Source organism: Scyliorhinus canicula, chromosome 5 (assembly GCF_902713615.1).
Source record: "Scyliorhinus canicula chromosome 5, sScyCan1.1, whole genome shotgun sequence".
Taxonomy (NCBI): Eukaryota; Metazoa; Chordata; class Chondrichthyes; order Carcharhiniformes; family Scyliorhinidae; genus Scyliorhinus; species Scyliorhinus canicula.
In genome coordinates, this window is record NC_052150.1 from 14,281,563 (window position 1) to 14,299,340 (window position 17,778).

At 43.0% G+C, this 17,778-nt stretch overlaps 1 protein-coding gene across 2 annotated transcripts in view; it reads right to left on the reverse strand.

Annotated features, from left to right (window-relative positions):
- The window catches only part of nphp3 (nephronophthisis 3), a 67,289-nt gene that overhangs the window by 15,433 nt on the left and 34,078 nt on the right, over positions 1–17,778 (reverse strand). For both annotated transcript variants that reach the window (XR_005460605.1, XM_038796616.1), the window contains exons 13-20: positions 16,669–16,812; positions 14,127–14,224; positions 12,503–12,605; positions 8,832–8,914; positions 6,688–6,826; positions 4,581–4,745; positions 3,087–3,187; positions 2,451–2,573 (exon numbers count right to left, since the gene is read on the reverse strand). Coding sequence is in view for 1 of the 2 variants with exons in the window: in XM_038796616.1 (XP_038652544.1) it covers positions 2,451–2,573; positions 3,087–3,187; positions 4,581–4,745; positions 6,688–6,826; positions 8,832–8,914; positions 12,503–12,605; positions 14,127–14,224; positions 16,669–16,812 (956 nt within the window). In the remaining variant the exon portion in view is untranslated. The remainder of the gene's footprint in view (positions 1–2,450; positions 2,574–3,086; positions 3,188–4,580; positions 4,746–6,687; positions 6,827–8,831; positions 8,915–12,502; positions 12,606–14,126; positions 14,225–16,668; positions 16,813–17,778) is intronic.

Sequence of the window (17,778 nt, forward strand, 5' to 3'; positions counted from 1 at the left end):
TCCCTACAGTGTAGAAAGAGGCCATTTGGCCCTACAACCCTCCAAAAGAGCACTCTACCTAGGCCCACTCTCCTGCCCTATCCCCATAACCCCATACATTGATCATGGCCAGTCCACCTAATCTGCACATTTTTGGATTGTGAGAGGAAAGAGGAGCGCTCAGAGGAAACCCACGTAGACACAGGGAGAACATGCAAACTCTACACAGACAGTCACCCAAGGCTGGAATCGAATCTGGGTCTCTGACATTGTGAGGTGGGAGTGCTAACGACTGTAAAATGTGGCTAAAGCGATGTCACCAAAGCCATGCTGTGGCTAGTTAAGGATTTATAATTGGCAACACCGATATCCCGCTCTTTAACTCTGAAGAGTCATACAGGCTCGAAACATTAACTCTATTTTCTCTCTCCACAAATTCCTCAAGTGGAAACTGTATTCTCACGTCAAAATGATTCTTGGCTCCCAAGAACTTGTTTCCTTTCTTTTCCTTCTTTCTTAGCCGGGTAGCCGCCTACTGCCCGAATGGACTTTCTCCCTCTAAAGCTAGGCAAATCTTCCAGTTTTGTTTAAACGCTCACAAACGCAGTATCTTCAATCTAAGCATCAGCTTTCACTTACCTTTTTGCACGGTGAACCATAGAGACTTGCTGTATTTATCCCTCTGCGCGCTCTCACTCTCTCGGATCCTTGCAGACTGACAATGTCTATGAGGTTTATTGATTTTTAAGAAAACATCCCGGAGGCTGTTTCTACAATAGCTTCCTATGGACTCCCTCCCTCTTAAAGCATACCTCCATGGTACCGTGAATCACACAGGCCTTGTAGTCAGGTAGAAATGCTAATTAACTATCCATTAAAATCACAATTTAATTCTATCTTTAAACAAAATAGTCAGTTTAAACTACAATTGTTTATAAAACCTGACATTACTAACAACTTCCTGGGTCTTTGGAGACTAATAGTCTATCCCTCATCAACATGGTCCTTGTTCACAGGCTTAAACACCTTGCATCTGCTTCCCAGTAATACAACCTGCCCCCCCCCCCCCCCGCCCTTTAATCTTTACCAACCATGCCACCCAGGCTGGTCACCAGCAGAATGCAGAACAGGTCACATGCCCCCCTCCCCCCCTCATTCCTCCATTTTACCATAAAGTAAACAGACATTCCAAAAACACAAACAGTATCACAAACCTCACATTTGTAACATTGAGCCCCGACTACCTATGCCTTCAGTAACACCTTAGCTTATCTAGGTAAACTTTCAGTCATTTGTGGCTGGGATGACCAAGAGCCTGTGAATGATTTAATTTTAACCTACAGATCTTGTTCTTGTGCCTCCACGGAACCACCCGTCAGTTCTTAATAAGCAATAATCATAATTGCATACCATTCCTTGTTTAAACAAACAAATTTATTAAACAAATGATGCATATGTAACACATATCTATAATTCCATTACATTTCCACCTAAAAATAAATTAGCCATGATTTATGCACAATAATGTGTCAATAAATCATCTTCTATCTTTACTAACGGCTCGTTTATCTTGTCCTTCTACAAACAGTCTGATTTATTCCCATCTGCTTCTGCTTCTTTTTAATACCTTTCGAACAATTGTTGAGGTTGTTAGAAATGTCATAGTTGCCATACTAATTAGAAAAAAAAATAGCAGGCTGTAACTACCACAACTGAACCAGTCACAAAGTCTGTTTATATTTGAAATCACATTTGTTCCCCTGTCAAGCTTTTTATCCACTAACCAAAAATTATACATTTTTCAATGCATGTCAGTTAGAAGAGACTTGGTTAATTCTTTAGGTTTTCTATCCTAAATTAAAGGGGCCATCAACAAAAATCAGAACAGACTTGACTCACGTTTCTGGCAATATCATGCATTTAAAATGTTATCAAGGGCATTAGCCAATTTAAATGAAAACCTGTTAAAAAGAGGACAAAGGTGGGCAGCACGGTGCCGCAGTGGTTAGCATTGCTGCCTCACGGCGCCGAGGTCCCAGGTTCGATCCCGGCTCTGGGTCACTGTCCGTGTGGAGTTTGCACATTCTCCCTGTATTTGCGTGGATTTCGCCCCCACAACCCAAAGATGTGCAGGCTAGGTGGATTGGCCACGCTAAATTGCCCCTTAATTGGAAAAAATGAATTGTGCACTCTAAATTTATTTTTTTTTAAAAGAGGGCAAAGGAATTTCATCTGACTACATTGCTGCATTCGCTCGTAAGAAATCTACTTCAGAGTAGATCTTAAACCTAGGAATTTTAAAATCAAGACATCCTCACGAGTGGCGGGCGTCCCAACTGGGTCCCATTTCCAAAAGGTCCAAACCATTAAGACTTGACTTTGCAACTCTGGTCTTAAAGAGATTGCCCCAAATAAGGTTCAAACTATTTTGAAAAGGGTGGGGGGGATGATAGAGTAGTCCAGTTTCCTACCTCTTGTACAGGTTCTGAGAGACAAAGAGGTTTAGGAGGCAGTTGTGCAGTTTCTGTTTGTCTCCCTGTTGTTGGAAGAGCCAGGGAAGTTCATCAGCACCACGCCAGGTTACTCTGCCCTGACTGAAAAAACACAGGTTAACCTAAATCATATGTGCCAGTCCATCACAAAGAATAAAATATATTCTAAGCAGCTATCAAATGGAAATACGCAATTAACTAATTTAACAATCCATTCTGCTACAATCTATTATCTACAAGATTTATAATAATATTAATTATATACATTTATCACAGTGGAGCAGTTTAGTATACAAAGATTCATATCTGTGGTTCTATGTGTCAGGGTTGCAATCACACTACATTTGGAGCGGTGGTTACTTAGTCAAGCTTAGTGCGTCTCTACAAGGAGCGTGGAAAAATAAGACAGTGAATGACTACATCTTACATCGTCCAGCATTTGGTTACAAGGAAGATTGGTTCAGGAATTGAACAAAGTCGCCTACCCATCCCCTCTTTTGGAGGCACTTAATGACAGAAGAAAGTTTTTTTTTAAATAGCAAAGGAAGAAATTTAAATAAACTCCGAGTTGAATCACTAGATGTACTGGCAATTACCTGTAGGACTAATAAATACCTAATTTGTTGTGAAAAATATTGCACAAGTTTTTCTCTGTACTGAGTGATGGTATCCTTTTCTTCTTTCTCCATATACTGCAATCTCACTGCTTCCCAAGCCTTGAAATAAGATCATAAACATTAAACATAAAATATATATTATTTTATGAGAGCTTTACCCATAATGTAAGTTACTGCAATAACATGAGGTGCATAACCCTCAAACAACAGGGTGAACACGTAGAGAAAGGAGCCATTTTGCAATCAGTGTTGACTCAGTGGTAGCACTCTCACTTCCCACTCAGATCGTGGATTCAAACCCCACTCCAGAGACTCGAGCACATAATCTCGGCTAACAGACCAGGATAGTATTGAGGAAGCACTGCACTGTTGGAGGGGCCATCTTTTGCATTAAATTTAGGTTCTGTCAACCTTCGCAGATGAACTTATCATAGATAGATCATAGAATTTACAGTGCAGAAGGCGACCATCCGGCCTAAGGAGTCTGCACTGGCCCCCGGAAAGTGCACCCCACCTAAGCCCAAGCCTCCACCCTATCCCCGAAATCCAATAACCCCACCTAACCTTTTAGACACTAAGGGGCAATTTAGCATGGCCAATCCACCTAACCTGCACAACTTTGGATTGTGGGAGGAAACCGGAGCACCCAGAGGAAACCCACGCAGACATGAGGAGAAAGTGGAAACTCCACACTGACAGTCACCCGAGCCTGAGACCCTGAAGCTGTGAGGCAGCAGTGCTAATCGCTGTGCCAACGTGCTGCCCAATATCTTAAAATATCCCCTGGAACCATTCAAAGAATAGTGGCCGGGGGGGGGGGGCACCTGGTTCCGCGGCCAATGTACGTCCCTTAAACAAATCACTAAAGAAAAACTGTTTAATTGGTCATTCATCTCATTATATGTTTGTGGGATCTTGCTGTGCACAAACTAATAATAATCATCATCATCACTGATTGTCACAAGTAGGCTTCAACGAAGTTACTGTGAAAAGCCCCTAATCGGCACATTCCGGCGCCTGTTTGGGTAAGCCGGAAGGGGAATTGAACCCGTGCTGTTGGCCTTCTTCGGCGTTACAAACCAGATGTCTAGCCCACTGAGCTAAACCAGCCCTACACTCTTGGCTGTCATGTTTTGTTATGTTACAACAATAACTTAATTGGCCTGTGCGCCAATTTGGGATATCCTAAGATTGTGAACAGCTCGGCATAAATTCAAATAATTTCATACCCAACAAAGGATTATTCCATGTACTGATAACTAAGGATATTTACTGCAAATCAGCTGTTTATTTACAAGTTCATCAGCTATTGTCAAATATGTTGTAAGATATGAGCGCGGCCAGAAACCCATTGGTTGGTTTTGTCAATTGTGGGCTCTCCTAATGAGGAAGTGCTTATTCAATGTTGTACAAACCGGTATAGCTAAGTCTTTGCGTGCCTTAACCGCGAGGAAAAGGTAGATTCATGCAATTTGAAAATAAGCAACCTTACCTGAAGATGCTGAAACTTCAGCAGTCCACAGCTGTATGCTATCACGCATGTGCACTGCAAGTTATAAAGGAGAGAGGCTAACACAGACCAAGAAAGCGCTGGGCAAATCTCCAACAGTTCACCTTCACTCACACCATTGTGACTCACATGGACTAAACAGAGAATCTGAAAGGGAATAAAAGACGTTAGACAATACAGACGCATATAAATTTAGAACACAAGAAGCTTTTACTTCTTTTTACTAAATCTCATTTAGTAAAATCCACCTGGTTTAATATAATTTAAATACAGTAGTTTTTTTTTAAACTTAAATATGTAATTCCAACAACTCATTCTAACTCATGCAACTTCGTCACGCTCATGAGCAAACATTCACAAGCTTTGGGTTTGCATTTTCCTAAACAAAGAAAGAAATACTTAGCATAATCATTTTAAATAATGCAAACATTTGAATGGGTTGTAATTGAGTTAAGAGAATATAAGACACCAGATTCACACTTCCTTCCCTCCTCCAAAAATATTTCCAAATCAACAATATATTTTTGCCTTCAAGAAATGCAGGCTTAAAAATTGCAGCTTTGGCATCCTAAATCAGACCAGCGGATATGTATTATTGAGGTGGATAGGGTTAAAAGCAAATCCAAAACCATTACCAGAAACAAAAGAAGTCAGCCATTTTTAAAAAAAAATTTAGAGTACCCAATTCATTTTTTCCAATTAAGGGGCAATTTAGCATGGCCAATCCACCGAGCCTGCACATCTTTGGGTTATGGGGCCGAAACCCATGCAAACACGGGGAGAAAGTGCAAACTCCACACGGACAGTGACCCAGAGCCGGGATCGAATCTGGGATCGCGGCGCCATGAGGCCACAGTGCGAACCCACTGTGCCATCGTGCTGCCCTAGAAGTCAGCCATTTATGATATTTGTTGTTAATAATGCTCTATTTGCACATCTCAAGAAACTCTGCTGCCTCACGGCGCAGAAATCCCAGGTTGGATCCAGGCTCTGGGTCACTGTCTGTGTGGAGTTTGACATTCTCCCCGTATTTGCATGAGTTTCGCCCCACGACCCAAAAGATGTGCAGTGTAGGTGGATAGGCCACGCTAAATTGCCCCTTAATTGGAAAAAAATGAATTGAGTTCCCTAAATTTATTAAAAACAAAAAAAACCTAAATTGTAACTTTAAAATGGCATAAGCAGGGTGGCACGGTGGCACAGTGGTTAGCTGCTGCCTCACAGCACAGAGGACCCAGATTCAATCACAGTCCCAGGTCACTGTCCGTGTGGAATTTGCACATTCTCCCCATGTCTGCGTGAGTCTCGGCCCCACAACCCAAAAATGTACAGGGTAGGTGAATAGGCTAAATTGCCCCTTAAATGGAAAAATGAAAAAAATAGTAATTATAAAATAAGATGGCATAAGCGTTAAAAATCTATGGAGCTTGCCAAACTTGCGTGCAATGGCTTTTTGAAAACATTAAAATTGCAAATTTAACTACAAGGCAAGTGGGCTCATATTAGGGCATCACAAGGTGTTTCGTGGCCAACTCATCATTCTTTGTACCCTGGGAAGCTTCTGGCTACATTGCATAGCAAGGGACTCTAACAAGCAAACCAGTTTCTGGGGGCAATTACATTTAATCCTTTTATGTCGATCGCCGCAATGTGTTTTTGGATGCAGGTTCACAAATTGTGACAGTGGATCTGAAAAAACTGTCTGACAAAACATAATCGAAGGGGTCCCCATAGTGGATTTCAAATACATCTTCATTGCCCACCTGCCATCACTTAACACATTTTAGCTAATAACATTCCAAAAGTATTCGAAAAGAGAATTACACAGTTATTAAATATATGCAGCCCTATTAATAACATATTATGGTTCTCCATAAATTCAAGAAAAAAAATTGCCATTTTATTCGGAAAATTTGTTTCAGCTACTATTTCGATGTGTGGTTTATTGTTTCTATTTTAATCTAATACCTTGCTTTTTCCTCGTGTAACTATATTTTCTTTAACTTGCAGCGATCAAACTTTACATTTATTCTCTTCTCTGAATTAAAATCTGCTAACTATTGCTAAAAACTCCTGTATATTTTCTCACCTCTCTCATCAGCTGTCTGTCCTCCTCAGTAGGCAGAGATCGGTGAACAGATTGTAGCACAAGCCTGTACAAAGATACCGTATCCTGACACTGAAAACATTGCTGCAGAATATCGTCGATATCTCCCAGGCCTTTGACACTGAACAAAGACAAACACAGTTAAAGGTCAGTATCAGCACTGTTTCAGCATCAAAATACGTTGAGCTTTTCCTGAACTGGGAAAAAAATAAGAGGTAGTCTGGGTGAGTTGGGTAGTCAGGGGGGAGGCTGGGGCTGATCGAGTCTGGTCAGGAGAGTAGTCAGGCGGAGGTAGTCGGATCAGTCTGGTTGAGTTGGGGGCGGAGCGGGTTCAGTTCAGGTCAGGAGTGGGATAGTTGGGGATCAGGCATGTAGTCAGACAGTGAGAATGAGTGATTGTTGTGGAGTTACCTAGATGTTAGACTAGGTTTTAATCTCCCTAAACCCTTCTGGGTAACTATTTAGTTAAGTCCCGCAGGACAGTTCCCGCAGGACAGTCCAAAGATGTGCGGGTTAGGTGGATTGGCCATGCTAAATTGCCCGTAGTGTCCTAATAAAAGTAAGGTTGGGGGGGTTGTTGGGTTACGGGTATAGGGTGGATACGTGGGTTTGAGTAGGGTGATCATGGCTCGGCACAACATTGAGGGCCGAAGGGCCTGTTCTGTGCTGTACTGTTCTATGTTCTATGTTCTAAGTCTCCGCCTCTAATTCAGAGTCAGAGACATTAGCGGAGGGTGCCGAGGAACAGAGGAATTGACAACTGGACACATTAGGGCTTCCAGTACCCCAATACACCTCTCAAGAATACGCTGAACTCTAATGAACTGGAGACAGGAAGATTTGGCCCCAGATCTTAGTGAGGACTCTTCAATCTGATTTTTGAGGAGACACATCAATGCCCATCCTGCCCACATAAGCCACAGATCACCTGTAGAGGGAATTACACTGAGAGAGATAACTAATGAATGTAAGTTGCCACTCAAAAGTCCACAAAGTTTCTGTGGGCAGCTATGTGTGATGAGAGGTGGACACCATTCCTTTGCAGCTGACCAAACAAACCTGGCTGTAATGTCCATACTACATCACATAGGGCGAACAAGACATAGAACAAAGCTCACATTGATGAGTAAGAAGCAATACGTGACGAAAATTAAAACTAAAAGCCCTGCCTACATTTGCAAATTATTTAAAGTACAGAAACAGGCCATATGATTCCACAAGCCTCCTTCCACAAGTCTCCTTCCACCACATTTTTCATCTAACCCACACCAGCACTGCCTTCTATCCCATTCTCTTTTGTGCTGACCTAACCTCCCCTTGAGTGCATCAACTGCTCCCTGTGGTGGCACGTTCTATATTCTAACCAGTCTCTGGGTGGGCCAGTTTCTCCTGAATTCTCATTTTGATTTATTACATTGGGCGACACAGTGGTTAGCACTGTTGCTTCACAGAGTCTCAGGTTCGATTCCGGGCTTGGGTCACTGTATGTTGATTCCTGGCTTGGGTCACGTTCTCCCCGTGTCTGCGTGGGTTTCCTTCGGGTGTTCCAGTTTCCTCCCATAAGTCCGTGCTTGTGAGGTGAATTGGACATTCTGAATTCTCCCTCTGTGCACCCGAACAGGTGCTGCAGTGTGTGGCAACTAGGGGATTTTCACAGTAACTTCATTATTGCAGTGTTAATGTAAGCCTACTTGTGACACTAATAAAGATTATTATTACTTGCCGTCCTATATCTGTGCACTAGTTCTGATTTTGGCCACAAGCGGAAACCTCTTCCCTACATCTGCCCTATCAAACCCTTTCATAGTCTTGAAGAGCTCCATCAGGTCACCCACCCAGCCTGTCCAATCTTGCCCAATAAGTGTAACCTCTGAGTTCTGACATTATTCGAGTGATTCTTTTTTTGCAACTTATCTTGTGCCCCTATCTCCTTTTCCTCCATAATGGACTCTGTCCCCAGTACGCCAACCAAAGTGCTCTGTAAGTTTAGAATAACTTCTCAATTTAAAAATGGTTGCAGGAGAATTTCCCACTCATTCAAAAGCACGTGAAAATTCAAATCGCTTTCCAGAACAAACACAAAAAAAAAACCCACAACATATAAACACACAAATAATGCCTCTTACCTTGTGATCATTTTGCCCAGAAGTGTAACATATAGTGCATTACATGTTGTCGCAGATCTACAATGTTTTTCCAGCTTCTTTTCCTACAATTCATTAATGGTATTCAAACACAAGTCAGCAAGCATTTAATTTCCTCACCAATATTTTATCTATTCCTCCCCAAAACGCACGGTTCATCAGGGGCTACCGCAACCAAGTGCACATGCAACCCGAGACAACAACTGTCAGGTATTTGAGCAGAATGGATGTCCTGTCGAGTCCAATCGCGCCCTCAATGCTCCGACAAACACAAACTGCAGCAATGAGCAGTGCTCACAACACTGCTCTGACTGAAAGCATTTGACTCTGCCGAGACCAGGGACCAAACCTTTGGAGAATTGGAGAATTCCAAGCAAACGTTTCTAACTAAAACAAAGTTTCGAGCTACTTTTGACTTGAAAATTATCCATTTAGTTAAGTCGTCAGAGTTGGAATTCTGAGCAGCAATTTGAGGTTAGTGTGGTAAACAGCAGTGGTTCCTCCTAATTTCGGTATGCAGCCAGGCAGAAATCTGGAATGGAGAAAGGAAGGAGTCAATCTATTCGATCAAAGTCTTTGTTGCACAAGGATGTGGAAGGTTTAAGCAAGCAATGGTGCGTGACTACTGCCACATGTTTCCAAGAGTTGGGCAGTGCAGATAGGCCTACTGTTGTGAAAAGTGTTAACGAAAGGAGGACTTGCATTTATTTGGCTCCTTTCACATCAACAGGACATCCCAAAGCATTTGACAGCCAATGAAGTGATTGGAATGTTGGATAAGTGGCAGCCAATTTGCACACAGCCAGCTCCCACAAACAGCAATGTGGCAATGAGCAGATAATCTGATTTTAGTGATGTCGATTGAGGGATAAATGTTGGCCAGGGCTCTGGGAATAAATCCCCTGCTCTTTTTCACAATGGTGCCGGGGGATCTTTATAACATTCACCAAAAGGGACAAACAGAAAGAAAAGTGGCAGGAACTGGGTTGCAATGCACAATCGGGTCATATTTGGACTATGGTGTCTGTTCTATTGCCACACCATTAAAAAAAAGATACTGAAAGGTGCAAAGAGAAGTAAAAGATTGATCCCCAGTCGAAGTGGGTTATGAGGAAAGATTAGGGAAGCTCCAGACTCAAAAATAAGGTATTTTTGGGCGGGTTGGGGGGGAAGCATTAAGGTACATAAAACATCAAGCTTTCCTGTTCACCTCTCCACCAAATGTTTCACATTCTCCTCCCTTTTTTTCAGCCTGATCGTTAGCCCATGGCAGTACACCCGAGGATTCAAGATCAAGAGTAGTCTGCAGATGAAGAGATGGACTCTGTGGGTTAACTGGACCAGGTCCCTCAGATGTAATTCATTCCATATTTTAAAGTCATGCCTTCTGTTGTTATTTTGTTTTACAAATATGGATATTGAGAATGATGTCAAATTGCTGATACATGTTTGTCATTAAATTTGTCTTCAGCTCCTCCACCAGAGGATAGTGTGTGTTTATAGCAGGCCCATGTTTCTCCATCTTTCAGCCAACCTCCTGCTTCCACTTTCCAGCCAGGTTATGCAGCTGGCCAGATGTTGGACAGACTTCTGGGTGTATTATTTAAATGAGATGGTGGCATTAAGACTGGTAGGACCTCTATATCCCTGATCCATCCAGGTATTCTGTCCACTACACCCTTCCCACGCACTCCCCATCACCTTCCGACCACCACCGTCCCACTCCTATAAAACCTATAAAAATCCACGTCTATGAATTTATTGGACAATTCCAGCAACTCTATTCGCATTACCAGTAACTCCGGTTTCCTGCTATTGCCCCTACGAAGGAGTCACCTACTTCTCACGTATCCACTATCGCTGTGTTCTGAATTGTCCAATACTGCTGCTTTGGTAACCACGTTCTAGACAGTACAATCCAGAAACAACTCAGTGGCTCAGACGGGTGCCAGAAAATTGATTCCCAGCTTAAGGAGCCTCAGTTTCTCAGACAAGCTGAAAAACCCTAGGTCAATTTACTTCAGAGCAGCATAGACTTAGAGATGGACTTCGATATGGGACTCAATATGTTAACTTGGTTTCTCTCTCCACAGATGCTGCCAGAGTTTTACAGCACTTGGTTTGTATTTCAGATCCCCAGTGTCTGCAGCAATTTTCTTTTATTTTAGACTTAGAGTTGACCTGATTTGGAGGCAGATCACATAATGTCAGTGACTGCAACCCCATTGAGAGATTATTTCAGTTTGAAGGATCGGGGGTTTGTGTTTAAACTCTGTGCAGGTAGGAAGAGGCCAGGTGCTAGGCATTTCTTCTCAGTCCTGAGGGATTAATGTGTTGCCCGCTGCTGTTGTGTGTGTGCTGATTTGTTACATGCCTTCAATAAGAGGTGAGCTGGACTGGTTCCTGGCCCGGGCAGACATTGCATCATATGGATAGTGGACTAACAGATATCGTGCGCCTGTATGGTCAGACCAATCTCCTAGATTGACTTGGATTGCCCAAGGAATTCAGAGAGGATCTTCCTCCCCCTTTTGGCTCTGTTTTAATCTCTCTAAGGAAATTGTGTGGCTATGGGGAGAGTACCAAGGGTCTAGTCATGATGTTCTGACCATCACGAATGAAAGACTGGCTTCCCGTCATTGTTCGTAGCCTCCCTGATGAGACTTGAAGAGTTTAAATGCCCTTCAAGCAGAAATCAATCCGCTCAAAAAACTCAATTTTCCAACAAACCACATTGCTGCTGGATACAAGGATTAAACTCTCTAGACAGTGAGGATATCCCATCCATCAAATTCCGGTACATTTGATTTTAAAATACAGATGTGATGACTTATGTCGCACCGGCACCAAACTCTGTTAAATGTCAAACTCGAGTTGCTGACTTGACACAAGTATTAACTTGACACAAGTATAAAAACACTCCTGCTCCTATATTTTGAGGCTGACCTCCAGCTGAGGTTACACTGCACATTGCTCTGGCCTGGCCTTCAACACTCCGCTAGTCTCGGCAGCCCCGGGCCGAAATCTCGTTTGGCGCGCGGGCGGAGAATTGATGTTCACGCAGGAATCATGCCCAGAGAATCGCTTGCGCGCGGATTACACGGCGAGGCTGAAGGGCCATTGACAGAGGCCCCCCCCCCCCCCAGCGATTCTCCGGGCAATACTGGCCGAGTTCCCGATGGCATGGGTCTAACCACGTGTTGCCGGTCGGGAACCTTGGCTGGAGGCTGCGGATTCAGCCCTGATGGGGTCGGGGGGATCGAGCACGAGGGGGGTCCTCATGGGCGGCCGGGGCAGCGATTGGGCGGCTCGGATCTGCGGGCGCGCCATCACGGGGGGGGCGGGATCCTAAATTGTCCATGCCGTGCGCATGCGTGGACTCCCGACCGGAAATGCGAGGGCCCATATCCACAGCCAGAGCTGCGAGAAGCACTCCGGGGTCCTGCTAGCCCCCAGCAGGTAAGTGAATCGCTCTTGACTTTTTTAAGGAAAGTCAAGAGTAAAACGCCAGCATCTTTACGTCGGCGTGGGGACATAGCCCCATTTTTGGAGAATCCAGCCCCATATTTCATTTAAGATTTATTTTTTCTTAACTTCATGGTGCAAGGAAAAGCATTCTGGACACAAAAGCTTGGCTACATTGGAAAACAAACCTGTTCTCTAGTCAGCTTCACATCAGCGTTGCAGCATTCCACATTAATCAAAGTCTTGACATCCTTTGGGTTCAGTGGATCAAGATGTAGTGTTGGCCATAATCTGATTGAAAGGAAATTACTAGTTGCATAAATCGTTCTAATTAATCTTCTGATGCACAGTACCAAATATCATACTCTCTCACCAGATCTTTTACAATAACCTCATATTACTAGTCTATGCCAATATTTTAAGCTCCACTTGAGCCTCCTCTCATCTATGACCCCCCTATTTATTTTTCCATCAGATGTTTCTCCAGTGTCCTCTTAAATGCATCGACACTATTCACCTTGACCCTGTGGTTGTGCGTTTCACATTCTCACCCACTCTCTGGGTAAAGAGGCTTCTTCTCAATTCCCCATTGGATTGGTTGGTGACTATCTTACATCAATAGCCTCTACCTTTGCTCTTCAAGTGGAAACATCGTCTCTACATCTACTCCACCAAAACTTTTCATAATTTTAATTTGTAGCTAAAGTCACAGGTGGGCAGTGACATTGAGGTGCGTGGTAGAGGGAATCAATAGAGAAAACCAGATGGTTGACACAGTCAAATTAAGGAGGGAGTTGAAGAAGTACAATATAGCAAACCATGACGATAGTGGCAAGACAGGATTTTGAGGATTCTCTGGGAGGGTTGGGAGCTGGATCTGGGAGGACTCCAACAGGAAATGATGAGATAGATAAGCACATATTTGACCAACGACAATGTGTTCAAGGATCCCAAAGAATGTCAAGCTGGAAATAAGGCCGTAGTTAGAGGGAGTGCAGGAATTGAAGGTGGGTTTTTTTGGTGAAGGGGTAATGATGACACCTTTAATGGGGTGGAGTGTGTCAAGAGGTTCAGAAAACATCGACAACATCTGCAAACATACGACCGAGGAGAGGTAGTTACAAGTGGCAAGTGTTGAAGGAATGGTGGTTTCCACTGAAGGGAAGCTATGGGTTGCAGCTAATGGAAGCCAAGTTGGAAGAGTAGAGGGCAGGGTTTAGAAGAGGAAGCCAAGTTGATAGCCTCAATATCGGAAACAAGTAACTCCGTTAAACCTTCACATTTAGTATTAAAATTGAGGATAGGATTTATAGGTTGGAAATGGGCTGTCTGGCGTTACAGTGGTTCGCACTGTTGCTTCACAGCGCCAGGGACCCAGGTTCGATTCCTGGCTTGGGTCACTCTGTGTGGAGTCTGCAAGTTCTCCCTATGTCTGCGTAGGTTTTCTCCAGGTGCACCAGTTTCCTCCCACAAGTCCCGAAAGATGTGCTGTTAGGTGAATTGAACATTCTGAATTCACCTTCCGTGTACCCGAACAGGCGCCGGAGTGTGGCGACTAGGGACTTTTCACATTAACTTCATTGCAATGTTAATGTAAGCCTACTTGTGACAATAAAGATTATTATTCTTATTAGCTAGGATGACTCATGAGATATTAGGATTAACTAGTTAGTCCACAGAAAACAGTTCATCAAATATAAAATGCAAAAATAAAGTTGGTAATGTTTAATTACTAGATTTTAATAAAATCAGTATTACAAATTATAATTTGGGAAAAAAAGACAGACACTTGCTAAACATTCAGTTACTAACCTCCATGCCTGAGGACAGGTTTCCACATTTACAGAAACTATTACCCTCACGTTAACAGGCAATGGATCAATCAGCCAATTCATATGCCGTTCAGCTTGCTAGAAGCACACAAATGCGACGATGGTTTTACAATTGATAAAGCACTGTTTCACAACGTACCAAGAGCATAATCCTTAGCTCAAACCTAACTGTAAGATTGGTCTGGTTTAAAAAAGGTCAATGACGGTGTGTACCATTTTACGGTAGGGTATGTCCTACACCAGAAAATGCCAAACAGATTAATGCACAAAATAAATTGTGGGTGACACCCTAAAAAAAGAAAATGCTGGGTAAATTCAGCAGGTCTGGCAGCACCTGGGAGAAAGAAAACAGAGTTAATGTTTCCAGTCCGTGTGACTCTTCTTCAGAGTTGAAGAGTGGGGGAGAGATGTGGTGGATTATACAGTTGGGAGGGGGTAGAGCAGAACAGGTTAGGGATAGGTTAGAGCTAAGGAGAGATTGATAAAGATGTCATTTAACCTGGTGTTGTAAGACTTCTTACTGTGCTCACCCCAGTCCAACGCCGGCATCTCCACATCATGAACACAAGCCAAAGGGAAAGTTAAAGGCAGCATTAAGGACTGAAGGAGGTGCTGATAGCGGCATAAAGATAACAAAGGTCAGTGATCTGTGAAAGCAAAACTTAAGAAGTGACAGATGGTCCGGTGGAGGTGGCGTGGGGCTTCGCGTTGGAACAAGCAAGGAAAACGAAAAGGAGGAAAGGTGAAGAATGTTCACAATTATTGTTTTGAAGTAATAATGTACTAAGAAGGCACCACAAAGATCACTGACACACACGCAGCGCTATATTCGGTCAGATTTTACTGAAGCGAGCCATTGTATCCATTCACAGAGTTATTCGTGCATGTTTAGATTTTAACATTCCTCCCTCCTCCCCCCCCAACCCCCAACACACACACACACACACACACACTCCGAGTGTAGCAGGAAGTGCAAGCTGATAACGATGCAGTGAGGGACACAGTGCATTTGGGACCTTGATGAACAACAAAGCAAATAGTGCATCTCCTTTTGAGAAATAAATAGAAGGACAGAGAAGGAATTTGAGTGGTTGAATTTAATGCCGAAACAGATACAAAGAGTGAAATAAAGGGAAGGAAAGAGAGATCAGACTAAGACCGAATGAAAAAAGGTCCAGAAAGGAACATAATAAATGCAAAATACTCCAGATTCGTGAATCTGAAACAAAAACAGCAAAAGCTGGAAAATAAATTTGGAGAAGAAAAGTCTGAGGAGAAGTCATACGGACTCAAAATGTTAACCTATTTTCTTTCTGCACAGATGTTGCCAGACCTGCTGAGTTTTCACAGCATTTTCTGTTCGAGTAAGAGAAACAAATCTGGCGTTTTTAAAGCAAAACCCAACCTGGAGGACCAATATTCCGCAATTACAACTACCGTATATACTCGCGTATCATTCGATCTCGCGTATCATGCGACCCCTAAATTTTCGTCCCCAAAACATGATTTTATGGTATACCTCATGTATCATGTGAGTGAGTCACTTTTTTGAAAATTAATTTTGGAAACTAAAACTTCCAAATGGTATCATTGTGTGTGGTTTCTGCTGTGAAAGCTGTTTGCGATTTGAACAGCTTTCCAGCTGGCTTTACTAGCGTCGTTCAGCCACTTGCCGTTTCCATTCATAAAAACATGAATGGAAACGTCAAGTGGCTGAACATCTTCCCATCAGAATGCTGGAATCAAAATCTGAAGAGTAGTATTCTGATGGGAAGATGTTCAGCCACTTGACGTTTCCATTCATGTTTTTATGAATGGAAACGGCAAGTGGCTGAACGACGCTAGTAAAGCCAGCTGGAAAGCTGTTCGAATCGCAAACAGCTTTCACAGCAGAATCCACTCTTCCCATCAGAATACTACTCTTCAGATTTTGATTCCAGCATTCTGATGGGAAGATGTTCAGCCACTTGACGTTTCCATTCATGTTTTTATGAATGGAAACGACAAGTGGCTGAACGACGCTAGTAAAGCCAGCTGGATGCTATGTGACTTATCTTGGCCAGCATTTCACACCCGCGATTTTTGTACCTCGCGTAACATGCGACCCCCGAAATTTAGGCTTCAAATTAGGTGCTCAAAAGTCGCATGTTACGCGAGTATATACGGTATTTATTTTCTGAGCAAGAGCGGATAATTGGCAATCATTAACAATTATCACAATTTTTAAAGGGTAGCCATGCTATTATTAGATTTAACTTTCAACTTTAATTGGTAATTAATGTGCAAATTCAGCAACTGCATGAAATTTCATGGAAAATAAAAGCATAAAATGCCGCTAGTGAGGAAATCAGTCAGCAAACTGTGATGATTCATACACTGTCTTTTTTTTCAGCAAAACTTGGCTTTTTACCATTAAATAAATCTATTAATTACAGCGCCAGAACTGGGCATACAGAAATTCTCCATTACTTCAGCATAAAAGAGGCTGAAATTATGTTGAGGGCCTTGAGTCTTGTTCATACCTCAATCTGGTCGATGGAGTCGATGATTATGATGATACTCCCTTGGTGGTGTGCAGATAGTTTCTCCAGCCATCGAGGGAACTCTTCCAGTAACTTATTTGGATCTAGTGCTAGGGCAGACATGGACCACGAATGTTGCAGCAGCTAGAAGTGAACATGGAAATAACTTGTGTGTTATTTCAGGCTACATGTTTCAAGGTTGTACTCTGGCATGAAGCCTTGCTCTACAGGAGAGCAGACTGGAAGATTGACCACAAAAGTGAGCGCACCTGAACTGCAGAGCCCCAGATCTTCTGATAAATCAAAATATTTGGTGGATGACCCTTGTTTCTATGATGTGCAGTGCCCCCGAGGACTCTCGCACAGCCTTGTGAAATTTATCCCTCTATGAATACAGACCAGTAGGTGGGTGCACATTTCAGTGAGAAGCAATGCCCTTCATGTGGTAACTTGTAATCTCAGCACGGTAGCACAAGTGATTAGCACTGTGGCTTCACAGCGCCAGGGTCCCAGGTTCGATTCCCTGCTGGGTCACTGTCTGAGTGGAGTCTGCACATTCTCCCCGTGTCTGCATGGGTTTCCTCCGGGTGCTCCGGTTTCCTCCCACAGTCCAAAGACGTGCAGGTTAGGTGGATTGGCCATGCTAAATTGCCCTTAGTGACCAAAAAGGTTAGGACGGGTTATTGGGTTACGGGGATTGAGTGGAAGTGAGGACTTAAATGGGTCGGTGCAGACTCAATGGGCCGAATGGCCTCCGTCTGCACTGTATGTTCTATGTCACAAAAGACGTGAAATCACTGAGAGGAGAGATTATTTACGCATTCAGCAATGTAAATAACTTTCTATCTGTGCTCTGACATTTTTATTAATAATGAACACTGTTGTGACCCTGAGATGTTGGGATGTTCACAGTTGAAGTTTAGTTACAAACTCAAACAAACAAAACTGACATTTTTTTTGAATGAGTAAAACAAGATAAATGCAAAACTTGCAAAGCAGTGTTTTCTCAGAGTTCAGCAAGCCATTAGTTTTGTTGCAAAATATTTCTGATGAAGGCATTTGTCCATTCAGCATTCATTTGGGCTACAGACTGCTCTCAACTCAGTTACT